The sequence below is a fragment of the Acanthaster planci genome, linkage group LG19, assembly GCF_054643075.1.
Source record: "Acanthaster planci isolate LZ-2023a linkage group LG19, COTS_SCS, whole genome shotgun sequence".
NCBI classification, from domain to species: Eukaryota; Metazoa; Echinodermata; class Asteroidea; order Valvatida; family Acanthasteridae; genus Acanthaster; species Acanthaster planci.
Window position 1 is genome coordinate 11,678,546 of NC_141795.1, and position 26,628 is coordinate 11,705,173.

Genomic DNA, 26,628 nt, shown 5'->3' on the forward strand with positions numbered 1-26,628 from the left:
GGATATCGTGCAGGGACAGACTGAAATAATACATAGGCTATTGATAAAGTCAGGCCGTTAACGAGTAAAGTTACGTCTAGAGTAACTAAGTTATCGAGAAAAACAATCTACCCTAACAAAAATCTGTTTTGTTAATTTATTCATGTAACAAAAAATGGTATTTTTTATATACACAATACTTTACCAATGGCAAGATATTATTTCTTCTTTCAAGTGGAGTTCGGCGAAACTGCAAAAACGAATACATCTTTTAGTTCTATTGCTAAAATTGGAGTCAGGCATGGTGGATCAAAGGACATGTACCTGTGAAACGATCAAGGGTCAAAAATAAAAACTACGGAGACGGGCGACGTACGACGGACAACGCACGACGGGCGACGGACGACGCACGACGGGCAACGCACGACGGGCAACGCACGACGGACGACGCACGACGGGCGACGCACGACGGGTGACGGACGACGGCAGATATGGAATTCCATATGTAACAGAGCGCCTGTCAGATGCCTTAATATCCGACGCAAGAAGCGCTGCTTCCGTTTTTTAAAATGGCGCCGCCCGTGGTCAGCATACATGTATAAATATCACAGGCCCAGTTTTCAAGTCGCCATACATCGGAAAATTTACGGCTTTGGAAAGCTTTAGGGTGCTAATGTAAAAGTCCAATCTCTGAGGAATACGCCGGTGTAAGTAAAATTGTTGAGTCACTCTTATTTCGGAAGATATTAGGATTCAAAGTTCGTGACAATCCTGGAGTTTGGATTTCCGGTATTTAAGACATGCCTTGAAGTAGGGTTGTGGTGGCGACACTTTAAAAGGGAAAGATTGTAAAAGTGAGCCACCACAGTCCTATGTGTGAGGCTAACGTTCATCCCAACGGACTCGCCCCTCAGGGACTTTCAAGTACGTGCAGTCCGTCCATCACGCCTCGAGGAGGAGGGCGCCCCCGCCTTCTTCGGAGGGGAGTGACGTCCACATGCACATGGACACACACCCATGCGTGAACATGCACATGGAAATTATGCGTCGGAACCGGTGTACAAACGTTTTCATGTGGTACGCATGTATGTGTAAAACTGGGGGTATATACCGTAATTTCAACATTTCCTGGTAATATTATAATGACATATAGTCCTTGGTTTCAATAATAAACTTCATGTTAACTTAGTGTACTTTTGTGTTCATCTTTTATTCCCAAGCCACTGAATTCTTATGCTCGCAAGGCCGTAAGATTATGGGGATAAATGGAATCGGTGCTGAGTTAGGTCGATCTTCAAACGCATCTGGTCGGGAAGAGAAAAAAATATAGCAGAAAACCATCAGCAAATCTAAAACCTTCACACCTTTCTCCACCACAGCCCACTTTGGAAAACTTCAGAAAAAGTCTTTGTTTCGAGCCTTCACAAATCACATCAAAACGTAAACAAACTACCACTTACTAAAAGAACTTTTTACAAAAACCACTTGTTTTGACAACTCTGACACTATTTCTAAGTATATTTTCACAAAACACGTTAGGACTTATATTATCATGAAAATAATTTTGGACAGATAGTTTTGTTTCCCAAAGATTGAAATGAGACATAAATTTCATGAAATGAAGCAGCTGCGTTACCTTGCACGAATTCTCATGTCCCCGGTTTTACGCATGCAAATGCCCTGACATGCGCCGATAATAATTTCCCTCCGAAGCATACGTAAAGTGCAGTCTTCCAAGGGATGCCAGCAAAATTAAAACTGATTTGTTGAGAAAAAAGAAAGGCAGATTCTCAGCGTTTTGTTGCCGATGAGGCTTCTGTAGAAGCGAACAGAATGATTGACAGCTGTAACATACCTCGTTCAAAGGAAAAATTCAGTGGACATTTTAGCTCATCTTGTTTTCAGTACATACTGTTTGTGTTAAAACAGTACAAACAATATCTACCGGTTCATACTTCTGTTTTATTACTGTGACAAGAAGGTGGTAGTTTTTTCATTTTTAAAGTCCTTTCCATCAGTACATTTTAGAGGGCACTTTTTCCCTTGTCAGACAAGGCATTACTCGTCAAAATGTAGTACCAATTTGTCCTTTAAAATTAACGCAACCGTAAAGCTTTGAAGAACATTGGCCAATGACATTGTCCAAACAAGGCTACTCAACTCGACAAACCAGGAAAAAGTGGAACCTAGAAGAAACTGTAGGTATGAGTGATTGTTTGTACACAGAGCTACGGAGTCAATACTGTCTTGCCTTAGTTCATATCACGCTTTAGTCATGAATGTGTAAATTTCATCAGCACCAATACCAAAATGTTTAAATTTCTCCCTTTAACTGCCACTAAGGAAATTGAACGTCACGTAACATTACAAGACAGCTTTCCTACAAGTATTCAAGTCACTTTTCCTGTATCATTTCTCCTTTTAAAGTTTGAGGGCATAGTATAATTCCTCTTACTACTAACATTCTGCTGTGATTCTTGTAAACCTGTTTATAAGCCCAACTTTCACTCCAGTGAAGTTAGCAGGTAGTACATGTAATCCAAGCATGCATGCATGCATTTTCCATTTATATCTATATTCTTAGCCGAAGTCTGTGTTATCAGAATTTCACTTCTTATTGGCCAGAAAAAAATAGATTCCTTTAACTACTTTCCATGCTCCCGTGTGTTGCCCATTGTAATTTATATGAACTGAAATCCTAAGGGAGATGAATGAATTCCAAATGGGCCAAACTTATCAAAATAAAAGAGAAATGGTGTTATAACGTAATGAAAAAGAAAGTGGAAGACATTATCGATCTTTTGGTGTTTTTTTGCACTCATATACTGTTTCAAAATTGAGAGCCCAAATATAACAGACAGTCTCCAGAGAGAGTCGCGTGTTTCTTTTCTTTGTTTGTACCTTTCCGGGAACAATGGGATTTTTCCCGAAGCGGTTACGTGCAGTCACACTCTTGTTGCTGGTCGTGCGTACTGCACTGCCGTGACCCGTCTCGCGCCTGCTCTACACGCGCCTGTGGTTGGCACCATGGGGAGAGCCTGCCATTCGGTGTTTAGGATCACTCGCGTTGAATATTTAACGTCAGATTCTGAGAACATAACTAACTAAATTGTTTTCCCAATCGGGTGTAAGGAGAGACGGGGATTGCGCGAAAATCCTCACCTCCTAGATCGTGATAGATAGGTGGTTGACAGGAAATGATTCGTGACAGCACTTGATAAAAAATCACGGGAAGGTCCCACGCGCTGTTGAGAAACACGGACCAACTGAAGTTATTCCCTGCTTGGTTTGTGTGACAGTTTGGTAGTTTATTGTGCACTAAATAAAATTATGCTGCAAGTAAAAGGGGATTTTCCAAATACAAATACGGCTAGTTGTGTTGCTAGGTCGAAACCTAAAATGCGAAATATAAGCACAGGGCCTACAGTGTATATTTAAATTTTGTTTCGATTTTGATTTCTTATGACTTGCATATATCCTCCTCACCCCGTGATGCCCTCATGGCTGCAATAAGATATCAGTAACAGCTAGCGAGTGAAATTAAATAATAACTGAACAATTGTTCCATTGTGTTTCAACTCCTAATGCGCCACTTTCTTCAGTTTCTACTCCCTGTATTTTTTTAAATAATTAAACACCACACCCTGAAAAATGAAAATACATTGCACTGGTTGATTGAAAGATTTACCAAAAATAAACAAGGCACCTTGGAATCATGTGAGGAACTGTTACATGTTATCATTGCACTTCATGACAAATGGCAGCATTTGATTTACCATGTCTCTGCCTGTGGGTCATCTTTTTGGGCAGTTGACTGTTCAGCAGCATTGAAAGGGTCCGAGCGTTTTTATTTTTCTTTTTCCAGAACACTTTTGTGCGACTTGATAGTCCTCTTCAACGTATGAAAAATATCTGACGTTATGCTTTACTGAAAAATTGAGAATGTTGTTGATAATACCATTGTTTTAGGATAAATACTTTTCATTTTAAGGGGTTTCCCATTCAAACTGTGAACCAAAATTTGTTCATTAATAAAAAAATCTTAGATGGAGTTGCTTGTTGACTTATTCTCATGTACTAACACAACACAGAATCATAAAAGGATAATAATGTCGACAGCAAAACACATCAAATTGAGTTTCCTACCAAATATGCATCACAATGTTATTCATGAATATGGATAGCCATTAGCCTAAAAAAACTAAAAAAGGCACCAAAGTACTCTTTAAATTGACGATTGAAAATAAAAACGAGATGCGATATCCGATGGATTTATTACAAATTGCATTGAATAAACCCATTAATTTCCGCCCAATCTTCTCATCCCCAACTGTCTTCACAATTATGTAGGAATTAGAATGCAATTTGGCAGAAACTTGATATCCTCCGAGTCGTAGTTTTGTTCACTGTTAATGAGGGACCTCAGTTACTCTCGCATGTCCGTGACGGGTAAGGCTCTCTCCCTCCCTCACCCCGTAAGATCTCATATCATCAAAACTCTGACGGGCACTCAAATTATCAAGAGCAAATTGCAACAGCTTCTTGCAGACATATACCACAATAAGGATGTAAGAGACTTCTTGGCATTGTATAATTTCACAAAATGCGACTTTATTCATCCAAATCATCCGTTCACTTCCTTGCCTGAGAAAAACCCACAGCATAATATCAGTCAATTAGTCAGATAAACATTCAAATGTATACTAACGGAAGTACCGTATCATTGTCATTACAGGTTTCCCCAAACAGTTTAAAATAAAGAATGGATTGGCACGGTACTCATTTCAAAATGAATTGTTTCAAAAAACTGTTTATCATAAAAGGTAACATTTTGACAATACAACAGTCACAACTACACCTAAAAACTGCAAGAAAATTTTTAAAAAATATAATCTTGAAATTGAAAATGATCATCCAAAGACGATTACATAATTTCACCAAAACGGCTAACAAAATTAACCTCAATCAAAGTCGACAGTTCTCCATCGTGGACCAATACCTCAATTTCATTGCCTAGACGTAACGGCGAAGTCCAATTTATGCGTACCATAGGGGTGAAATCAAACTATTCCGACCCGCAGGGTCTACTTGAAATCAAACAATGCAAACTTTCACATTGTTATCTTAAAATCAAAGCAACAGTTTTTTTTTTAACAGAAAACGATTCTGTCATTATTTTGACTGCTTAAATTTTCTACACACACAAAAGAAATCTAGTATTCTGTCAACCCATTATTTATGAGAGATAATAAATTGTCACAAAAAATCAAACGAAATCCCGACGAAGACCAAAGCATGGAAAATGTAGCAAAAGTTTTATTTACAAAATGGGAAGGGAAAATGGGAGCTTTAAAACTTTCTTACATTTGAAAGGACTTTACTTCTCTTATATACAGATAGTCTATTTACAGTGTTCTTTATCGGACTTCCAATGACAATTTTTCATGAGTAGATATTCGTTAAAGTGGGTATGGTTGTTTCTCTTAATAACTGTACATCTAGTAACTTTCATAGCCAACAAATAATATTTTGGACGCACTCTGTGCCACATTATATAAGAATATCGAAAAATACATCTAAATACGTCATGACCCCAAATTTTATTTCGAACAAGAATAGTGGCCATGAAAGAAGACAAAGGGACAAAATTCAGTTTGTGTTTATGGCCCTTCTACACGTCCTACATGACTTTCGAATGAAAACATTCAAATCACAACAAATCAGAACTGCTCAAAGTATTCCAGTTAAGTGGGAAACGACTAGTTCTAATATTTTTCATGACAGCATGGTGCGGACGCTGTTTCAAAGCGCGTTGCTTCTTATAAGGATATAAGATTCACATACGACTTAAATTTGTATGTAAACATCGTTTCAGTGTTCAGTGCGGGTTTTATTTATTTGGCATTATTTACAATTAGGAATCGGCATAAGAAGACATGGCACCAATTGCAGAGATCATTTTAAAGAACAGAAGAGGCAATATTCAATCAATGCCGACATAAAGCGTGAAATCTCCCCCAAACAAACACAATACCAAAGTTACCACTTAGTACAAACTGGTTTCAACTCGTCTAAATGAAGACACAGAAAAAATTTGCATGTTAATTCGCCAGACTAATATACTCAACAATTTCAAAGCCATTCTATCCATACAGGATCACTGCATGAGATATTACTAAAGCATCCAATATAAACCAATATGCAGACATAAGTGCCGTAAATGTACAAGCAACAGGGACCACCTCGGTTTTTACATTCCCTAGACAGAGATACACATCCACATGTTATATTTTATTCCCAAGAGTCCATGCAGGGTCGTGCTCACTGTGGCTAATGTAGAATTCAGGGCCGAGTTTCTTTGATTAAACAAGAACAAACACTGCAGAAACCAAATTCAGTCTAGAACCAGCATAAATGGGTGCACGTGATGCCATAAAATCTAACGCCATATGGAAAAAAAGCACAAGAAGCGAACAAGATCACATCAGACAGCCAACGTGCTTCAGACTCTTCATGCAACCATCACACAGATCGGCCAGCCGAAACTATTGTTATTTCAATGCCCAAACAATGCACATTAGAACATTTAGCTGGTGTACAAAGCAGGCATTGGAAGCATCAACATCTTAATGCAAGTTGTATCGGTGGTTCATCGTTTCATTGTTCCGCAGAGCAAGAGTGCTGTCAGATCAAACATCAAGCAGACGACACGCGAGAGACCGAGCTCACATAACGTAGAAGCAGGTGCCTGAACTTGTCTCGGTTATTCTGTTCCCTGCTGAGAAATAAATGAAAAAAGTAACCCATTGTGGTTGAGAAAACAAATAGTCATGGGCAAAGCATGCCAGACTGACTCTAATGTAAAAAAAGACCAAAACGGGAACTATCAGATTATGGTTTGTGGTAGCAGCCAGAACAAAATAAATTTCTTTCGAAGGAGTTATGCAAGGTATACAAGAAACAGTCATAGAGGCAACAAGTGGTTCTCCACTCAAGACTCTTTAACCAAAACAGGCTCAAAGCCAAAACGCCTATTAATGTATACTGCCATATATAGTTGGTTTTCGACTGATTCCATGGATACAGCTAGAATTGCCCATCAATATTGTTTGCCCAGCAGTTACCAAGTTCCTTGGAATAGGGCGGAGTCAAGGGAAATACGTTTAATTTGCTTAATGTATTGAATACCTTCAGTGAGATCACGATAAACCTCTGGTTTCATGTATTCACAGGATGCCCTTGATTCCACTTTGAAGGCGTGGCTTGAGTTCTGGTACGAATTGTAATCAGGAGGGGGTGGTCTCATCGACAATTCTGCGTCATGAAAAAACATATCTTCTATTCAGAATCTTAAAAATATATCGAGTTTGTCCATGTGCAATAATTATAATGGGATACTGGAATCTGCGTACAAATGTTGCCAGTAACCTGACCATTATCCCAGCATTGATAGTTACCTGAAAGACATTTCCTGTGAAGATTTTGAAATAAAAATTTCGTCCATATTTTACTTCTCTTTAGCATTTGCACTACATCAGCAGGGAGCTAACCACTAGCGACTCTCTTAGAGCCAAAATTTATGTACGTTTTAGCATGTCCTCTAACATTCATGATCATCACAAAAGTGAGGCAGCAGGGGAAGATATAATTTCAAATCTTTTGCTGGTGAATCATCCTTTTGCTGTTGTCAAAACAAGCACTTGGGACGTAAATAGCTGAGAATTATCATTAGATAGTTAATATTAGCGCCTGTACAATAATGGGTGAAAAACGAAAGTGGAAAGCCCGACTAAAAATAGAGTTATAAAAACGAAGACGAGTTGCCCATCCATCCTAGCTAGATGCCCGGTGTTGCTACAGGTTCTCGTTGGAATATATGACCATTTGAGTGGATACAAATCGAATTTAAAAGAGGAATTCGAGAGCTAATTGAACTATGCGAACAGCATGTGCGTACCACTTGTCGAAGGTATCATGCGCTCGTCGCTTAGAAAGTGCTTGTTGTCCAGTGTGCTTGTCTGCCAATAGGATGACGAGTTACTGTTATTGTTGCCATCGAACGGTGATGTCCGAGTTGGACTGTTCATTGGGCTGTTCTTGGTCATGTCGTCCACAATCTGCCGGTGAGATATAAACCGTCAGTTAGTGATGCAAATTACACAGCAGTGACTGTGCAACAACCAATGGCGTACTCTGAGGCTGGAGGACTAGGAAACAGCCAATCAAGTCAACGAGCTGCCGCAAGTTCAAGTGTCAGTTAAAACGGAAGTGACCAATTACTGTCCAGAATTTGAGGAGTGGGGAGTGACGCAAGTGGATATTGGAACACCTCCAAAAATATATTAATTTTTCGGTTAGAAGGCATAATTTTAGAGCCGAGTCCCCAACTGTGCATGCAATCTCCGAAAAGACCTCCATCTACGTTATTTCAAATTAATACTAATTTAAATTTTACGCCGAAAAGCGAAAGCTAAGAATATTTGTCTTTGTCAGCCGTTTAGAATCATCGTCATCTCCAAAACGCACTCCATATAAGAGCAAGAATAACTTTCGCACTACCATAAGGGGCGATCGCGACAACTTCTGTCCGTGAAATTCAATTTCTAGTACCCCTAAAAAGTTCCTTTTGTCTGAATGAGGGGTTTGACAAGCCTCTCTATATTTGGTCAATATTTCTGGACGGCTAATTCCCAAGGGAACTGATGACAATTTGCTGAATAGCCTTATTTTTCTTTGACGTTGCGTCTAGACAGATGATAAAAAGTTGCCATAACCGTCAATAGAGGGCGCCGTTTTGTGCTGCATACGCAACCAAAGTTCAGCCAGGTCATTCCAAAAGTAAAGGATAATTAGTTCAATTTACTCTAGTATGATTTACTTTCCATATTTATACCACCTATTGTGATTATATCAAACATAGTAAATCCGTGTGAAAATTTTGCACTAAAAATCGTACGTTATTCCGACACAGTTTCCGAAAGGATGATCAATTAACTTCAATTTCTCCACATTATTTCATTTAATATTGTGATTAAAATCACACGCAAAGATGAAAGGTCGTTACACATTTTTTTCTTTTATATTTCTAAGTCTGTTCGTGATAGCACGATAATGAATCATATTTACTGTGTGCTCTGTGGAAAACTCAATGTGTTTGGGAATTTTGTTGTAGACTAATTAATAATGAAAATATTACAACTTTGTGCCTCCCATGGGGAACAGACAACAAAGAGCTCACTAAGATATTTCACCGTAAGAAATACTGAGTCTTACATCGACAATTTCCTCGTCTGAAGGGATGCTACTGCAATTGCTTTCTGTTATGAGAAACAAAAAACAAAGAAAGATCTATGAACGACAGGATATAACATCTGTGAGACTGCGCAGACGAACGTTGCAGCAAAAGCTGTTTAATTTTTGTCTTCCAAACCCTGTAGCACGTCAAGATTTTTTGTTATTCCGTACATCAAATAACAATGTATGTCCAATGAAAAGACGGAACAAAAACTTTCATTTTGTTCTGATAAAAATTCGAGTATGTGCCAAAAAGACACTTTCATTTGTAATCTATTAGTACTGTCTAAAAACAGCTCCGGCTTGAAAAAACTAAACATTAAGGCTGCATAGTTAAGACTAAATAACGCAAAAGTTTAGTGAGTCGCATAAGAAAGGACCCTCCAATTCGGAAATACTCTGAAAGAATTTGGTTTTGAAAATTGATATATCTAAGTGGTATAAAAGACTGTCACCTCCCTATCATGAAATTCGCGGTTGAAGTCGATTCAGCACTTTCAAACGAAGACCTGTGAGCCAACTCAAACACGGGTTGCGTGCAATACACGAGCTTAGTTCTGTGCAATAGTCAATGAGCACAGGTTTTTCAAAGTACAGCGAAAGGCAAACACAAGGAAATGACGACTCATTTTTTAACAACCAGAAGGAAACCACCATGGGGAATAAAAGCACACTGATTAATTCCTGTTGCAAATTTTAAAACAACACGTGAACGGGACGAGATAACGGCATCACTCTCCAAACATCTATTTAAAAAGACCTGTGTGAAACACTTTCACTCGATCAAAATTAAACACGAAACTAGCGATCACGGAGGACAACTCAGTTTCAGATTCAATGACGTCAACATCGAAAGGTACTGCAGTACACAAAGGAAATAATGGGTCCAAGCAGCGACAAACTAACTGTGTGCATCAGGAAAAGAGCATGAAATCTTTTTCTTGGAAGGCATACTATTCATCTTTTAATTAATCGATGATATTACTTTCTCAGTTGAATCATATGCCTTTGTTTAAATGAAATTTTTGTTGAGGTTTATGATGTAATTTTTTTTACAACTGCGGAAATGTCTAAAAATTGCAGTTAAGAGAAAGAGAGAAAGAAGAGAAAACTCTTTCGAGACATACCTGCATCATGCAGCTGTTCCTGGTAACCGTCGGCGCTAACGATTTCGCCAGTCCTTTGCCTCCCTTCGGCAATGTACTCCATCAGTTCACTACCCCGGGAACCAACGGCCGACTCGTGCCTCCGTGAGCTGCTGATTGCGTAGAGCGACGGGTACATCCCCCGCCCATGGTGGGGGTAAGCGGGCGGAGACGAGACCGGCACCTCAGATGGGTGGGCTGAGCTGAGGTTGAGCGGGTCGTTAGTGCTCTGGTTTGAGGACGGTGGAGTTGGATATAGGGACAAGTCGTGCCTTATTGGTGAATGGCGGTTGGTGTAAGTGATAGTGGGGCCCCATTGTTCTGAAACGATCGCGAACAAACCACCAAAAATTATAAGTCACTGAGAGCATATTATCTTACCAGACTCAACATATCCATTTCATTTCGACATTGTACTCTGCACATTACCTAACTAAGGTGTTCAAACAAGACAATACTCTCCGTCCATACACAACGTACACTGGAATTGGTGAAAATGTTACTGTTGCAATAAGTGACAGTAATACATCTCCGAAGACATTTCAAATTACAATGAACTATAAGCGTCATGTTTTGCCATGGATTCCATTCGGTGCCAAGCCGCATCCGGACAAAAAAAATTGACAAAAATAAAAGATCCCTCGGCCAGCCAGCTCATGTTGCTTTGCTCCATCCTTTTCATTATTACAGCTCACAAACACTGAAATTCGTTTCCCATGATTGTTAAACTCCATTTCCTCATTCACTAGTCACCTTCAAATAGATTCCTGAAGGGATCGTGGGAACGAGAAAAATCTGGACCAGAAAAAAACAATGTTAAAGCAAGGTCCGTGGTGAAGGATACTTTCGTTTTTAACCGGTAAACTACGACTGTATGTTTTGTTTGGAAGGATACACGGGGTATGCCAGAGAGACAAATTCTTTTTATTTGTTCCCTTAGCTGTATAACTTCCTCTATTTGTTTGCCTATGAGAACAAAATTCCTTCTTTGATGAAATTTCCAATGGGATACATCAAATTGAGGTTGTTAAAGTTCTAGAACACAAGTCTTTTTTAGACACACTGGAGGAGAAGTCAATAAAAACAAAAACTAGGCGAAGCTAAGAGACATCATAATGGCCATTAAAGCTCACTACAAGAAATTCATCAAAACAATTCGAATGCGTATTTGCCTCACCTGTTGTCCGCTGTGATTGGCTGATGTCATTCCGAATGGGCTCGTCCCAGAAAGATGCAGGGTAACCATGTAACCGACTGTGAAGAAGGCTATTTACATACTGTTCTGGGGAAAGGCTTCCCGCTGACACACTTTCACTTGACTTTGGAAACATCTGATACGAAAAGACACGTTAATTCAAATTGAGAGTGTTGACTTTTTATTTCCTAATCGTCACATTTCGCAGCTTCTGCCCAAACCATACTTTATATTATTATATAAAAATACAAATATTATATGAATTATATTTATTTGTAAACAGTGCAGTAAACCGTGGGAAATGCAACCACAGTTATGCGTTTATCTGTATCCCTATGATCTTGTCATTAAAACTATAACTCAGTGAATACAGTTTCTTTGATCAGAGACATCTTTTAAAGGTACCGTAGAATGTAATCGGCCACATATCTCTTTAGAACTGTAAAACAAGATGAAAATTAAACCTTAAAACACTTGCTAACGCCAGTAACAGTCCAAAGAATGTCCAAGAAGGAACTTTCGCCGATTATTATGATCATTTATCGATTACTCTTTCATGGAGCTTTCTGGTTGACATCAAACACAGATTTATGTGCGCTAAAAACTGGTTATTTAATCAATTAACAAACGTCAAATAGTTTTACCTGTGATGACGACGGTTGCGGTCTGTGTCTCTCTGTAGGCCTCGCTACTCGACTCTTTTGCAGCCGACCCGATTTTTTCTGTGACGTTTTTCCGTCAGAAGCTGTTATATAATCGCACACAAAATATATTTAAACTTTTAGGCCTGCGGGAATCCAATTCATTTTTTCCATTCTTTTTTCCACACTCTAAAAACTCTCGGGTCAGATTGACCCAGCATTGGGTTCTATTCGGCGTGACCCTTTTACTGGTAAAAAAATGACCCCCTTTCAGTTCGTATTTGACCCTCTCTGGGTCATAATATGACACAGAAAGAGGTCACGCCAAATGGGACCCTGCTCAATGACCCGGGAGTTTTTAGAGTGCAGGGAAGGTCTATCAGATATGTTAGCTGCTGCATGGTCTGACTGAATATTTTCCTGTCTTTTTTGCGGATGAATATATGAGTTTGTGGCGACATGGCGAAGGAACACGAAAGAAGGGGGGTAAAAATATCTGACTGCAAAGCTTTCTTTCATCCAAACGGTCACATATTGAGCAGGTTTCAATGATTAACGAAGAAATCCGACTTACGAGTTCTGGTTCTCCTGGCCTTTTTCGGGATCAGTTTATAAATTTTGAAAGCGTCATTCCCTTTACTCTTGCCCTGACCCTTCACCTCCAAGATGTCGGGAAGGGAATTGATCGCACATCGGAAGTTGGCCTTCCAGATCTTGGGGTTTGCCTTCGGAGTGTTGGAAATTGGATCATATTTTTCTGCGAAATGTGAGAGAAATTACAACTGATTAGAAACACGAACGACAGAGACATACATCAGTTAAACTTCTAATGAATCTATTGAATATAATTTAAACATGTAAAAGATTGAATATTGACCTAATTCTCTTCACCACGTTCTAAACAATGATTATTCGGTGACAAACACCAAATTGCGCAAAAAGTTCAATTGCCCCACATTCCTGTGGTTTGTCATATACTGAGCTTGTTGCGGTTGGAAGTGCCGAATCTGCGCGGTCCCTTCTCTTTGTGGGACGTGTATGATTAATGCAAGAAAAATTGATATTTAGGGATCACAGTGTGAGATAGCTATCCACGCGTGGGTAACTTGCTTGAGGGTTCCTGTGCTGACTTGCTCGTCCTTGGCTGTGAAATTGTTTCAACGTACAGCCACGACAGTAAGTTGGGTAAGTTGGTTGTAGTTCGGTCTGATAAAAAGGTCCCAGCGAAAACGACAATGAATGACAACTTTTTATCGGTAATACATTGCTAATAATTTTTGATTAGAATAACAATTTGAATCGAATTACTTTTGAGAATTCGTTCATTAATTTAATTGAACCTTGTGAATACACCGGTGCTGCAGTCACAGCGATTGCGTTTCCCTGAAAATGGGATTTCCCTTGTATTTCTTTTTCTTTTTTTCAACAGGAATGTTGCAGAGTCTCCAGCGAGCAGGGTTTATTCCGACACTGAATGAGAACGTTCATCGAGTAGGCCCTAAGCGGAAAAGTATGTCGACCGGCACACGTGCCACTGTTCATTGCGCAATCCGGCTTGCTCTGTTAAGATTTTACTGTGGGAATCCCTAGCATTCTACGCTTGGCATATGGGATCAATTGTCCTACCCAAGTCACGAGCTTCAACTCAACCATGCGCGCAAGTACCCCCAGAACTATGGGGTCCGACGTCCACTCCGCTCCCACAGTTCTTGGGGTAGCACACAAGCCCTTTAATTTTTTTTTCAAACATTAAATTTCCCTCTGGGAGATTCCAGTTGAGGTTTACACTGTTTTTCTTGTATTAAGAAATTAATTATTACTTCACTTAATTAAGGACTCATAGTCAGTACAGTCAGTAATCAGCACTGTAATGCAGATTTTGGGCAAGTATATTACGCTATGGAAGCCTTTACGCATGGCAAAATTATTTGCCTTTTTGAAAGCGAACAGAAATCGGTTGACGGTTCTATGCTCGATCTTTTCTTGGTTGTAAACGAAGGCGTGGAATAAGCTCGACTATATAAAAAACCTCACTTAAAAGCACGTCCATTACTGAAGCAAATTGTTCCGACCATAATTGGACGTAGCAAATATCAGGGAAAAGGGTTCAGATAAAGACCAAAGAACCAAAGTTTAATGAACCCTTCATGGTAGCAGTGCTATTCTAGCCTATAGCATAAGATGGTGCGAAAAGAAAGCCATATACATAGCGGATAGCGAAAGCTCTTCTACCACGTAAGCCGTTCAAACAGAAGGGAAAGAACTGACGGGGGATCTCCGCGTTGAGCCATCGGCCCAATTCTCAACCCGACCTCACTGACCTCCAGCGAGTCACGAGTCAACGACGTAACGCCCGCTGCCTTTAGAAAATCAGGAGCGCGCGCCGTAAATCTACACCGTCCACCCACGCAAAATGCCAAGTATCTTTTCTTTCGCAAAACAGCCGAAAGGTCCTTGATCATTGTGTGCAATGTGTGCAGCAGCGGAGTTCTTACAATAAATGCACATATTTTTCCACCCAATTTGCTCCGGGGCGATTTGTGACGCCGTGGGGATGCCGCTTGCCATTACGCAATTCGAGGGTAAGGATTCTGTGTTGAATGAATGACAGCGCTCTAAGTTCTAAGTTAGGCTTGCACATGAATTTAATGCACATGTACACACACATAACAACTGTCGAATACATCCTACAGAGCTGTATAGGATGTTGTGCAATTGGCTCTTGATGCCCAGAAACGTGGAAAAATAAGATAAATATGGAACGTTTTCATAAATCTCTTTATCAAGTAAGGTGCATTGTCTCGGGATTAAACTTTAGGTGGTTCCGTCTACACAGTACAGCAGCGGGATCGCCAGAAGGACGAGCAAACATTCTGAAATTAGTACCAACATTCTCAGAACGGGTAAAAATCGTAAAAGCATCAGTTATTTTCGGTCCTGTGTAGGCGCCCCTCCAACCTCTCCGGCGATGATCGGCCACAGATACTATAGCAGCCAGAGCAAAAATCATGATAATGGGGTAAAAAATGAACTTTTCAGCGATCAAGGTCTCCGTTAAAACACAATCAACACAGCTGGCTCTCTCCTGTCTGTTGAGGTTTGTCATTGCGCACACGCAATGTAGAGTACATGTTAACGGTACACGTGTGCACAAGATAGGGACAGACCGCGTGTTTCAATTTTCCCACATATTCAATTACGAGCCTGATCCACGTCTGAGACAAACAGTTAACAGGAGAATGGAGCAAATTAGGTCATTCTAATAATTTCCAGAACTCCTTCTATGCTGCTACTTAATGGGCATATGGATTTCATTTAAAAGGTCATGAAAACCGTTTCATAGTGTGATGAAGCCTGTTCGGGAGTTACGTGTTCCAAAGGTAATGTATGAGAATATCCTCAATAGTTTGGATCGCTCTGATAAATAATTTGTACGGTTTTATTTTTTTAAACTTGTGTTTGCATAATTTCAGCTTAAAAAATTTCGGAATTTCTGTCCAGATGTATGACAGTAAGCAATTTGATTCTTTAAGTGTCCATTGTCAGACATGACGTTTGTTTTTCATTTTTATGTATATTTTTGGTCAAATATTTCTGTGTTAACGTAACTCATCGAGGAACTCTTTGATCTTTCTCTTTCCTTTTTGCAGCATCATAGACAACGTCTTGCGTAGTAAAGTGAACTCTATATCTGCAATGCATTTGGTCTGCGCGTGGGCTAGGGAATCCCATCGCGCAATCAAGCGTAACTTGTGACTCGGTACTCTAAAGAAAAATGCCCACCCACGCAAAATAACCCCAGGCAACAAGCATGCCAACAGAACAGACCCTGGAAAATGACTCGGCATAATAATAAACTTCACTGGTGAATCATGCAACTTTGTTTCAGAGTCAAATAGTAAAGTGGGAAAGCCCCATTCATAAACGGGTACCTTTAAAGTCAAATCACAATGTATGGTTTATTTCCTATCACACGGATACAGGTTGAACTATTTTTGTTGAATCATTGAAATCATGATCACGAAGCCTTGTGAGCAGTTAATTCTGGAAAACTACCAAATCAAAGGAAGAGATTACCGTTCGCAACATGATGCCTTAATCATGTGTTTTGACGGAGTTTGGGAAATTGAAAACACGCTGATACTGTTTACAAGTCCACTTCCAAGAAGTTTTCATGAGTTCCGATTTGAATTTCTGCTGTCATCGACCACTCATTTTATTTCAATAATTAAAAGGAATTTATCATTTCCCTTTACTTTTTATGCTAAAATTAATTGCGCTACACCCGTGGCATTTTATCACAACGCAAAACGGCATGATGACATTCTACGTACACCAGTTCAGATGTTAAGCAGCCTCTTTCTTCAAAATAATTATCCAAAGCGGGTGCGTGCTGGAGATGTGCTGGCAGGTCGTGGAGTTTCGGCATTATCTCACAAAACGACGAAAATGATGTCCTGTAACTTCTCACTGTACATGTATAGGCCTATGGAGTGATCATTTCGCAATGACGACTTAGGCCGGGCTCCGACTTCCTTCACAACAAAAACTCGCGCCCACTCCTCGCTGAAAGTTTCATCACAAGTTATTAATGTAGTTCCATCATTGAGGTAAAACAGACAACCATAATCCAAAAAGAATTCATAAAAAGTTGGATAGAAACAGCTTGGCGGCCCAACCCCACTGCTGCTTGTGTTCTCACACAAACTTCTTGGGACGCAGGAATGTTGTGCTTGCACTCGGTACGAGAACGGGGCACAAACAAAGTTGTTTGTTTGCTCGCAGCTTCGACTCGTGACTTTGAGTCAGCCCTTTGCATAGCTAACTTAACAACTCTATCAAAAACATACCACCTGGGTTTACCGTGTGCCGCTTGGAAACCCCTTGCTCTATGACCTGTATTACACCCACGCACCCGCTGAATCATCGTGAATATTCAATAGTTTTGTCAAAGGAATCATCAGTAAGCATATTGTCAGCTGTTTGGTGTTGCAAGGGGACTTGAAATGCACTTTTTTGCACCGGCGTATGAAACCAAAGTGTAAAACTGAATTTCAGACAGAATTTTCAAATAATTTGGAAATTGGACCTGTTGCTGTGGTAGAAGAAGAAAGAAGCTGCAATTTAACGGGTTTCCTTCCACTAACATAGTGAAACAAACAATTGGAAATTGATGCACAACGCGTGCATTTCCTTTGGCTTTTAAGTTGACCCAATTTACAAAGATCGTGCCACGAGAATTATGCCTAACAGAACGGAAGTTTTACTAATTACAACATTGAGAAAAAGATCTTATATGTATAGTAAGTTTCAAACAAACAAACAAACAAACATGCACCCCTACAACCCACCCAACTAACAAACAAAACCTCTCCAGTACCTTTCAACTATAATGACAATTGTATAGACAACAATTAAAAGAATGGTCTTCACATCTGAATTACACTTTAAAATCAACAGAGTCATCAGCAATTTTACATGAATGTGCACTATCGTTTCTTTGCTGACTTTACGCGGCTCTGTTTCGACATGCCAGCCTCTGCCAGCAAGGTAATCTCATTACACCGTGACAGCCCTTGCCAAGTACAAGGTGGGCCGATGTCTGATTTTCCCGCCAATTTGATCCCGCTGTTTTCGACATTCTTTATTTCCCTCGGGGACTTCATTTTCTAATGCTGCGAGACTTTCCAAGAGATTTCAACATAACAGATGATTAATTTCTTCCATGACAATTCACTGATTTCAGGGTTTGCATCAGTGGCGCATGGGGGGGGGGGCAAGTTGGCCCCCCGGGACATGTTGCCATATTTTTTGTAGGAATTGAACGCGCTAACACTTTCGAAATTGTACCGTATGTATTACCTTTTTGAAGGGGTAGTGACAAACTTTACGCGTTAAAACTTGAATCGTCATGTTTAGCACACGCACACACACCCACCCCATCCAGGCAAACTGGATATGCTACTGGCTTGCATATGACCCCCTCCGCATTTTGCCAGGCTAACATGCGGGATAAATTCGGGGCTAATGCCATTACAGATTACAACTCCGTTCAACTGATTATCAACCTGACAACTGCGTGGCCTGCTGGAGGTATGGAGCTCAGAGATGAAAGTGCATATCATAAAGTGATTTGAATCCGCGTTTTCTTAGAATGGGCGAGTGCCGTTGGTTGAAAGAAAATTTTTTCCTCTGTGGACAGTTACTGACATCTGCTAAACGATGTTTTGTTCCGATATTAAGGTCAAAGATAATAAGCCTTTTGCGATTTAACTTTGACCCAAATTTGGTACACTGAGTGCTTTAAATTCACGTGAACAGAACAACTTGAATTCTCCTTACTAAAACCACTGTTACTATACCTCGTGATTCGGGGGAAGTTTTTGCTTAGTTACATAAGAGACGCCTTGCAACAATACACTGTTATCAGTGGATAAGAAGGGCACAAAGGAACCAGCCCATTCCAGAGATGGTGGTCGCTATGAGAAAGCTTGCTCCGAATCACGAGGTATAGCAACAGTGTCTTTAGTCTGGGGAATTTAAATCGTAATGTTTTGTGCAGTCAGAAACTCAGTGCACCAGATTTTATTCAAATTTAACTCGCAAATGGCTTATTGACAGTGAACGTTGAATTGGGAATGCATGGACTTTCTGGGACGTACGGCAGCGCTCAATCCCCTGTCTGGCATTTTCTTGCACGATGTACGGTTTTCCCAGTTTGGCTGCAAAAGCTGCAAAATTACAAATGAGTGCGTAAACGCTGACATTAAATTCAACAGTGCATGAAAAAGAGATGACTGATTGTTGACGCACAGTAAATGCCAACTATCTGGGAAATGACATTGCCAAAACATTTTCAAAAATACGAGCTTCGTATTATTTTATTTTGTTTTGTCTTGTGGGAAATAATCTCCGATATAGTCACAGTGTATAGGCGAGTTCATACAATAAAATTTTACAGCATTTCCGTGTAAGATACAGTTTTAAATTAAAAGATGTTAATAACAACCTTGATTGTGAAAAGTATCTCGTATGTTGCCCCATAATAAACGACTGGTTAAAACACAAAAACTTACACGAAAAAAAGAGCGTTACCCAATACTATCGCGACTAATCAGATTTCGTGACGGTGAAGGAAACTGCAGTTTTTTTGCCAACTTTCGACCCATAAGGCAGTTGTGAAATTATGGACCAAATTTCCTCGTTTTGAACCGGGCCGAATTCGGTCGTGGTTCCTTGTTTCGAGGCTTGTCCCTTCCTTGTTGTGAAGATTCATTCCCACGCTAAGAATAAGACAATTTCGTAACACGTTATTTGATTTTCAATTTCAATATTTTCATTAAAAAATACTATACAGTACACACCGTGCACAAAAGGCAGGTGATTTGCTAAGTAATTGCCGTTTCCTTTGTTTTGCAATAAGGAAAAGTACGTTAGCTTAACTTAAAATGGAATAAAATAACCTTTCTTTCGTTCGAAAATAAGAGACGGTCGTGACAGGGAATGGATTTTCAGAAGAAGTACATGTAACTCCAAGAACAGTTGGTCTTTTTATAATTACTTACAAATGACATAGTTTTCGTTCAACATGGCATGGCAGAATTGATTTTACAATTCGTCTTTGATTTCATTCAAAAGTGTAAGTCACTAACGTCTACAGTCAAGAGAGTTGTCTTAAGAAACAGATTTTATTTTCTCCTTCCTATCAAACTCCTTCCCAGTAATATATTTGTTCAAATATCTCAAATCAGAGATCTTCCTCATTAAAAAAAATCCGTTCCCCCACTTCCACACCACCATAAATAGACTCGTTTCAATATCCCACACGATTTCAAATGAAATTCACCAATTAAAAAAGATTTGTAAATTATTTAATCCAAAACTTTATTTATGGTGTTTTTCTTCTTCCCAAAGGCTCCACTCAACCAGAGATACAACAGCCACATGTTTATTTGATTAATATCGATCTGATTTTTATCGCTTGCTATTTTCCCGCCCTTGTCGAAGAACGCGCCTAAAAATTACAGCTAATTTGCTCGGTTTTATTTGCCTATTTGTTCTACTCCCTAGTGCCAAAGTTAACTATCGATTTCTTGGGTTGTCTGGAGCGAGCTGGAGGCTGGCTTGCGCCATGTGTTGCTCTGGCAATGTGCGACTGCCCAAATGTATGTCGGTTTGGTTTTTTTTATTTTATTTTACTTTCATTTTGTTTTTCAGAAGCAGGGTTCACATTAAACTAGAGAATCTCTATTTCATTTTATTGACTTAGGATGTGCTTTGGGCTAAAAATCGGCTGTCAATTGGTGACTTATTCGTTAACGTCGATAAACCGGGGGCTGCTCAACCTCATATTCCCTCAGACACGTCCCAAATCAATCCATAATTAACCTCATTTTGATCACGGAAATTTAGTTCGAGTTAATTGCAGGAACAAGTTTGTTACTGGAACGAGGATGCAGGCATTTCTTTGCCTTGAATTCGGTTTCTTAAAATGCAAACGATTTTCAGATTTCTGTCTCAGCAACTACACAATCAAGAATTTTTAATGGGCGCACTTTTAAACAACATAATGAAGTATCGTAATTACATCCATTACCACTTCAGATAAGTCATTATGATCAAAATTCATGGCTGTACAATTTGTTTGAATTAAAATACACACAGCAACTACAAAAAACTTAAGATGTTACAGGTCTTTAAAAGTTGATAGATCCAAAGATTGAATGAAAATCCAATTTTATAAAGCATATAAAAATGATTTATTTTTTTCCTTTCGTTTGTATGAATCGGCGCCATTTATTACTGTATGAACCTACATCCTACAGAAACATTACCTAGATTTAATTAAGCACTTATTTTAACTGTGAACACTCCAGTTATCAGACTGCACAAACTGGGTAAAACATATTACGCATTTGCATATACCCGTAAGTTTATTTTCATTCAAAGAAAAATGCAAACATCTTAATGGATAAAAAGAGAACTGGCATTCTGAACCGTTTGGAAGTAATACGAAAACTTTTGAAATACCTCGTAACATACACAGGAAAGGGGAAACGAGAGTTCGTGGATGGGGGTGAAAAAACATCTAGATCTCGAGGTTCTCGAGGAAGGCAAAAAAGAGGGGAGCTTTGATGGAGATTGAGGAGGTCGAAAGGTGAAGTAGTTCAATTTTATACTTTCCTATCTTGCATCTCTGTTGCATTACACTGGACCAATGTTTTAATGTATTAAAGTAGATTTTTTATCAAAGTTTTCAAATGAAGGGGAATTGATTTCGTTAAAAAGCCTCACTAAAATTCTACATTTCACTCAGATAATTAGCCGCAGTTAGGTTGAGGTAACTTTGACTTTTCGTGTCACATGTGACTTTGTAAAGGAGTGTGAACGCTAAAATTGGATATTCGGCAATGTGCTTGGTAAAAATGTTCAAGATGAAGCAGCGATAGAGGGAGGAAGGTGACTTACTGGTATGAATGGCCCATGCGCGGAAGAGAGAGGCGTCCTTGTCGCACGTCCACCCGTGCCTCGCTGCGTGCTTCCAGGGAATCTTCACTAGTCTCTCCTCCTTATCCAACCACTCTAATCCTGGTATCGTCTTCTCCTCGATGTTTCGGATGAGCCAGGGCCGGAGCCGCATCCTCTCCGCCGGCCTGGATGGAGAAAGACTTGCTGCGTGGACCGTGTCGCCACCGCTGGTGGTAACGGGGAAGCTGGCGTGACTGGACGGCGAGGGAGTGGTCATCAGTACCGGCATGCTTCGGTTAGGTTTCCGAAAGGTTCTGTTGGAAACACAAAAGGATCCTCATTGTTAGTTACCGGTTGAAATACGGTGGACATAATTAGTATCTTTGGAATAACAAAGGCAAAGCTTCAATGTTTTGTGATCCTTCTTTCTGCCAGGTACCTTCATAGCTTTACATTTTCATCGATCGATCGATTCCATTTCTAATTTTTATGTTCGCTTATGTCATTCTAACAATAACATGCCGAGTAGTACCCGAGTACACAAGCCTTAAGTCTACTTCCTCGTCAATGGAATCTTTCTCATTCATTCACACAATAGAAACATTTCGTGGAAAGTCCATAAAAATTACACGTTCAGCCAAACTCTATAAAACATTCAGTCTATGATGTAAAGCAAAACATTTGCAGATAAAGTCATTACGGGAATCGAAGTCTAAAGGAATAACTCAAATTACACACAATGGACCCTCTTATGTTTTTCTGCTGTGACTGACGGCGAAACGACATGTTGCAGCAGCATTCAACGTAGCGTCGTGCAAGGCAGTGTATAAAACATGTAAACTTAAAATATCATTCCAATTTAAACTGGGACAATGACTAAGGACAATTTGTAAATATATACATCTTCAACATTGTGATAGTCACATATAGTACAGTTGAAAGATGCATATTAGTCATAAGTGTGAACTGAAGTACATGTATAATGACTGAAATTATACCATTATACATGTATATCCAGTATTGTGAAAGAACAAACTCTTGTGTGATTTTATGACATTTCATTCTTTCTATATAATCTCATGGGGCATACTTGCCGACAAATTATAACAGACTTGTTAGTGATACAGCCTGTGGTAGTAATTTATCCCACTATATTGGGGCCTATTCCGCTATTTCATGGTTTCTCTATTTCTTAAAACCGAAATAGAATGAAATTCAGTCGCAAATAGGAGCTGAAAAGACAAATTTAATAGCCTCTCACGGTCAACATTTAGATGTAGGTTGGTTTGAAGTTTCCACGTTCAGCGTCACATTCTCTTGGGCTGAGTGTACCGTTCAATTGCGAAATTTGCTGAGTGGTGCACCTATACTTACATATGCTCACGACCAATGACGACGGACCGTGGTCGCCGCCATGTTTTTTTATATTCTTTTATGTTTACAGGCCAAATGATTCAAGATCGACAGGAAAACTTGGCATGAAATTGTTTGGCTTCATTAACCATCCTTTACACCTCACTTTAGGAGAATGTCTGAGCTAAATGCTAAACGAGACATAAACGGAAAATGTTCAACAGCGACAGTGCATCATAGTTGCACAGTTAGGTTCTGAACTTAATTACAAGCTTACGTTCTGCTGTAGCAACTTTGCAAGTTGAACCATTAGACTAGATCTTTGACCGTTGTATGCAATTCAGTTGGCCAACAAAGGGGTTAATCTTCGTTTAAAAACGCAGATCCCAAATTGCTTTGTAGCAAATGATGTGACATGAAAAAGCGGCTTTTCCAGCTTAAATACTTAATGTAATACTTTTTACGCTACATACTTAAAACTCTACATGACTTTCATATACTTCAAAGTGTGAAGACTCATGTGCTAGAGATAAATGTTTGGAAAGGATGAAACCACAAAGTCAAGTCGACCTCAGAGGCCGTGTAACCAAACAATACTATCCCTCTCTCGCACAAACATACAAAAATTACAATCACAATAAAAAAGAAAGTAGTACGTACTCTGTTAGCACACTCATGTGCCGTATGGAAAAGCCTCTCGCTTGGATACCTTCCCTCAAACCACCAGAGAAGCCGATGGATTGAAGTTCAACGAGCCTCTCAAAGTGAAAGATGCGATTGAGCAATAGTAAATCCACACTGTACTACAAAAGCAGCAAGGCCAGGAACCTTCTCTTGGCTGGTGCGAGTGGCGTAGAGTCATAACAGCATATCTGATTAGTTTGACGTTATTGGCGGTCAGCCAATAAGATGGTTGCGTCTCTCAGCGTGTGCTAACTAGTGACTTCACGGACCAATGGGTGATACCATGCAAACTTTATGAATGGATGGTTGACTTGACAGGATGATGCGTGAAAATTGTGGCCCTAAACACGGCTTCCCACACCAAGGTATGTGGAAATTGATCCAACCTCTCTATGGAAGTTTAAACCGCAATGGAAGTGAAATTGAAAGAATTGTTCACCATAAGTTTATTACGGTTCCACTGAATGGCAGACATATACCGAGTCGTCATTTTCATAGAGTATAGTCTTGATGCCACCCACGCTCGCAAATAGAGGTTCTAGCCACCAGTGATGCTTGACGTGCCCACGTGACTCATACAACCTTGCAAATGGTGTCTTTTGAAGTCATGTGACCTCATAGCTGAAATACGCGTGTTTTATTTTATCAGAGAGGCACAAGCGACTTACACTTGTGCTTTTAAATGTCTCAGCCTATATCAAACGGTATTGTTAATAGTCCTGCGTATTTATGTACATGTACACTGTAAAAATTTGGTCAAACAGTGTCGAGCATTTGTTATTTGCCCAACCTTGGTTAAAGTTACCACATTGTTGGTTAATTTCCATCACTGTTGGTCAAACATTGACCAACGATTGGGAAGAATTTGCCTAAGGTTGGGAAGTTAATATTTACACCAACATTGGGCAAAATATCAACCCAAATGTGACCAACCTTTTTACAGTGTATTATGTACAAATAAAAGGGCATGTGCATGTACAATGAAGTATAAAAACTTAGTCCATGGTGCTTTGGTATGAAAGATATGTCTACTGTACGTCGAAACTAGATGTCAATAAGGTACCAAATGAAAATAAAGAAGAGAGAAATATTTATTCAGACAAGTGGAGAATTCATTCGCAGAAATCAAAACAAAATCCGCCATTTTCCACACCACCAAATTTACAAGAAACCCAGATTAAATCAGAAGACAAAGGAACCTGTGCCAGTAAAGCCGTCACCTTCACTGGGTCCCTGGGCTTTCGCGGTAAACCACTCCTGCACAGACTGGTAAAAGCAGGAAGTACTTCGTTTGAAGGAAACTCAGTATGAAACCTTGGTCTTTTTTATTCACTGCCCCTTAAAAACACAGCCTTTCAACATTTTATTTTGGAGAGATGTTTCCAAAGAATGTCACAGAAGGCCTAGGTCCTACTTGTACCAGGCATTTCCCAGAACATGTTAAAGAGACATCCATATGCACACGGCTGCAATGGTATTAACATAAAGCTACAAAGATCCTGTTATAGACCTATGCCTTTAATATTAGAGGACAATCTGAATTTCTTTTACTGAGCCATTTTCCCTTTTTCTCACAAAAACAACCATGTAACAACTCCTTGGAATAAGCCAATCCGCTGGGATACCTTCATCTGCGAGAAATCCACCTATTATAACCGAGCTTATCCATTCTTGTAGTGGGTTACACTCCACGTACCCCGACAAGGACTTAACACCTATAAGATGGAATATCACATGATATTGTCTTGAACTGTTGAAGATCAAGCAGAGAGTCAGTCAAGAACAATCTCGTGTTGGGCTTTATCCATTTGTGCTATTGCCAATGAGTGCGAAGCCCCAGACCTCGCCACGAGTGAACCCAAACGGTATTTCCACAAACCAACGGCCAAAAAGCAAACTTGCAGTCGGTGGGAGATCAACTAGTTTGGAGAAAAAACAATTCCCTGGACGATTTACAAATGAGGAAGTTCGTGTACAAATGGCAAAAACAAAGCGGTCTCTGTCCGGGAAGCCGCCAGGGATTGTACATTTCATCGACTTATCCTAAACACCTCTGCACCGTATTTTCCAGAGTGATGATTTTGGGAAGGATTATTGCATAATTCTGACGTAATTTTGGCGTAGAGGGCCATGGAATCAGTAATCACTTTATTGCCAGTTCAGACGCGTTATGCTTTCTTCATTAATGCGTAATTTTCAGTCTTGCAGAAACTTGATGCATGTGACTGGTGAAGCACTAACCAAATTTTGACAAGCAAGTTCTATTGCGCAACCTAGTTCTGAGGTAGGATACATTTACACCCACGCACTAACAACACACGTGACTCGATTGCTCCGACCTAACTTTGCACAAGAATGAAGTACGAAGTCCACGTATAAAACAAAAACAAACAAAAACAAAAAACACACAAAAACAATGCTTTTACGAACTTGACATTTTACCTAGCTTAAACGAGTGTGTAAAATCAGTTAAATTCAAAAACCGACGAGAGTAATCCTTCCCATGCACAACACACTTGACTGTGCATGTGTGCGGATTACCCATTACAAACCAAACATCATCCGTCAAACTAGTTATTTAAACTACAGTGTATATAAAACTAAGCTAGAACTGACAACTGAGAAAATGAAAGTCAGTCTTGGGCAAACAAAATGCGGTTAGGTACATTATTGTTGTGGCCACTGTATAGAATTGAAGAAATTTCCACTCACCTCCAGAAGATAAAGAAGGGGAGAGATTCCAACTGTCGGACAAGCCCTAACAACTTCACGGGGATGACTCACTTGGCCATTGCAGCAAAGAGTCGGAATCCCCGCTTATATATCTGCCTGTATGTATGGCGCTTGTCACTTGAGCAGCTAAAGCCCG

General features: G+C 39.7%; 1 protein-coding gene across 3 annotated transcripts; it reads right to left on the reverse strand.

Annotated features, from left to right (window-relative positions):
* Positions 1-4,565: 4,565 nt before the first annotated feature.
* LOC110987526 (uncharacterized) lies at positions 4,566-26,628 on the reverse strand. 3 transcript variants are annotated; one of them, XM_022250317.2, is made up of 10 exons: positions 26,472-26,628; positions 21,723-22,036; positions 12,829-13,011; positions 12,258-12,358; positions 11,596-11,749; positions 10,401-10,739; positions 9,253-9,296; positions 7,937-8,096; positions 7,168-7,293; positions 4,566-6,757 (listed from the first exon to the last, which is right to left on the reverse strand). In XM_022250317.2, the coding sequence occupies exons 2-10, from the start codon at positions 22,009-22,011 to the stop codon at positions 6,705-6,707; spliced, it is 1,449 nt and encodes a 482-aa protein (XP_022106009.1). In that variant the 5' UTR covers positions 22,012-22,036; positions 26,472-26,628; the 3' UTR covers positions 4,566-6,704. The 3 variants fall into 3 exon arrangements, with proteins under 3 accessions (XP_022106009.1, XP_022106008.1, XP_022106007.1); XM_022250316.2 differs by lacking the exon at positions 26,472-26,628 and adding an exon at positions 23,736-23,893 and having other exon boundaries at positions 4,566-6,754; XM_022250315.2 differs by lacking the exon at positions 26,472-26,628 and adding an exon at positions 23,736-23,892.

Excerpts from the sequence above, each read along its gene's own strand:
- LOC110987526 (XM_022250315.2), bottom strand. Across the intron at positions 12,359-12,828 it reads GGCCAGGAGAACCAGAACTC|CTTCTGACGGAAAAACGTCA; the intron begins GTAAGTCGGATT and ends ATTATATAACAG. Across the intron at positions 8,097-9,252 it reads CAGACGAGGAAATTGTCGAT|ATTGTGGACGACATGACCAA; the intron begins GTAAGACTCAGT and ends TCTCACCGGCAG.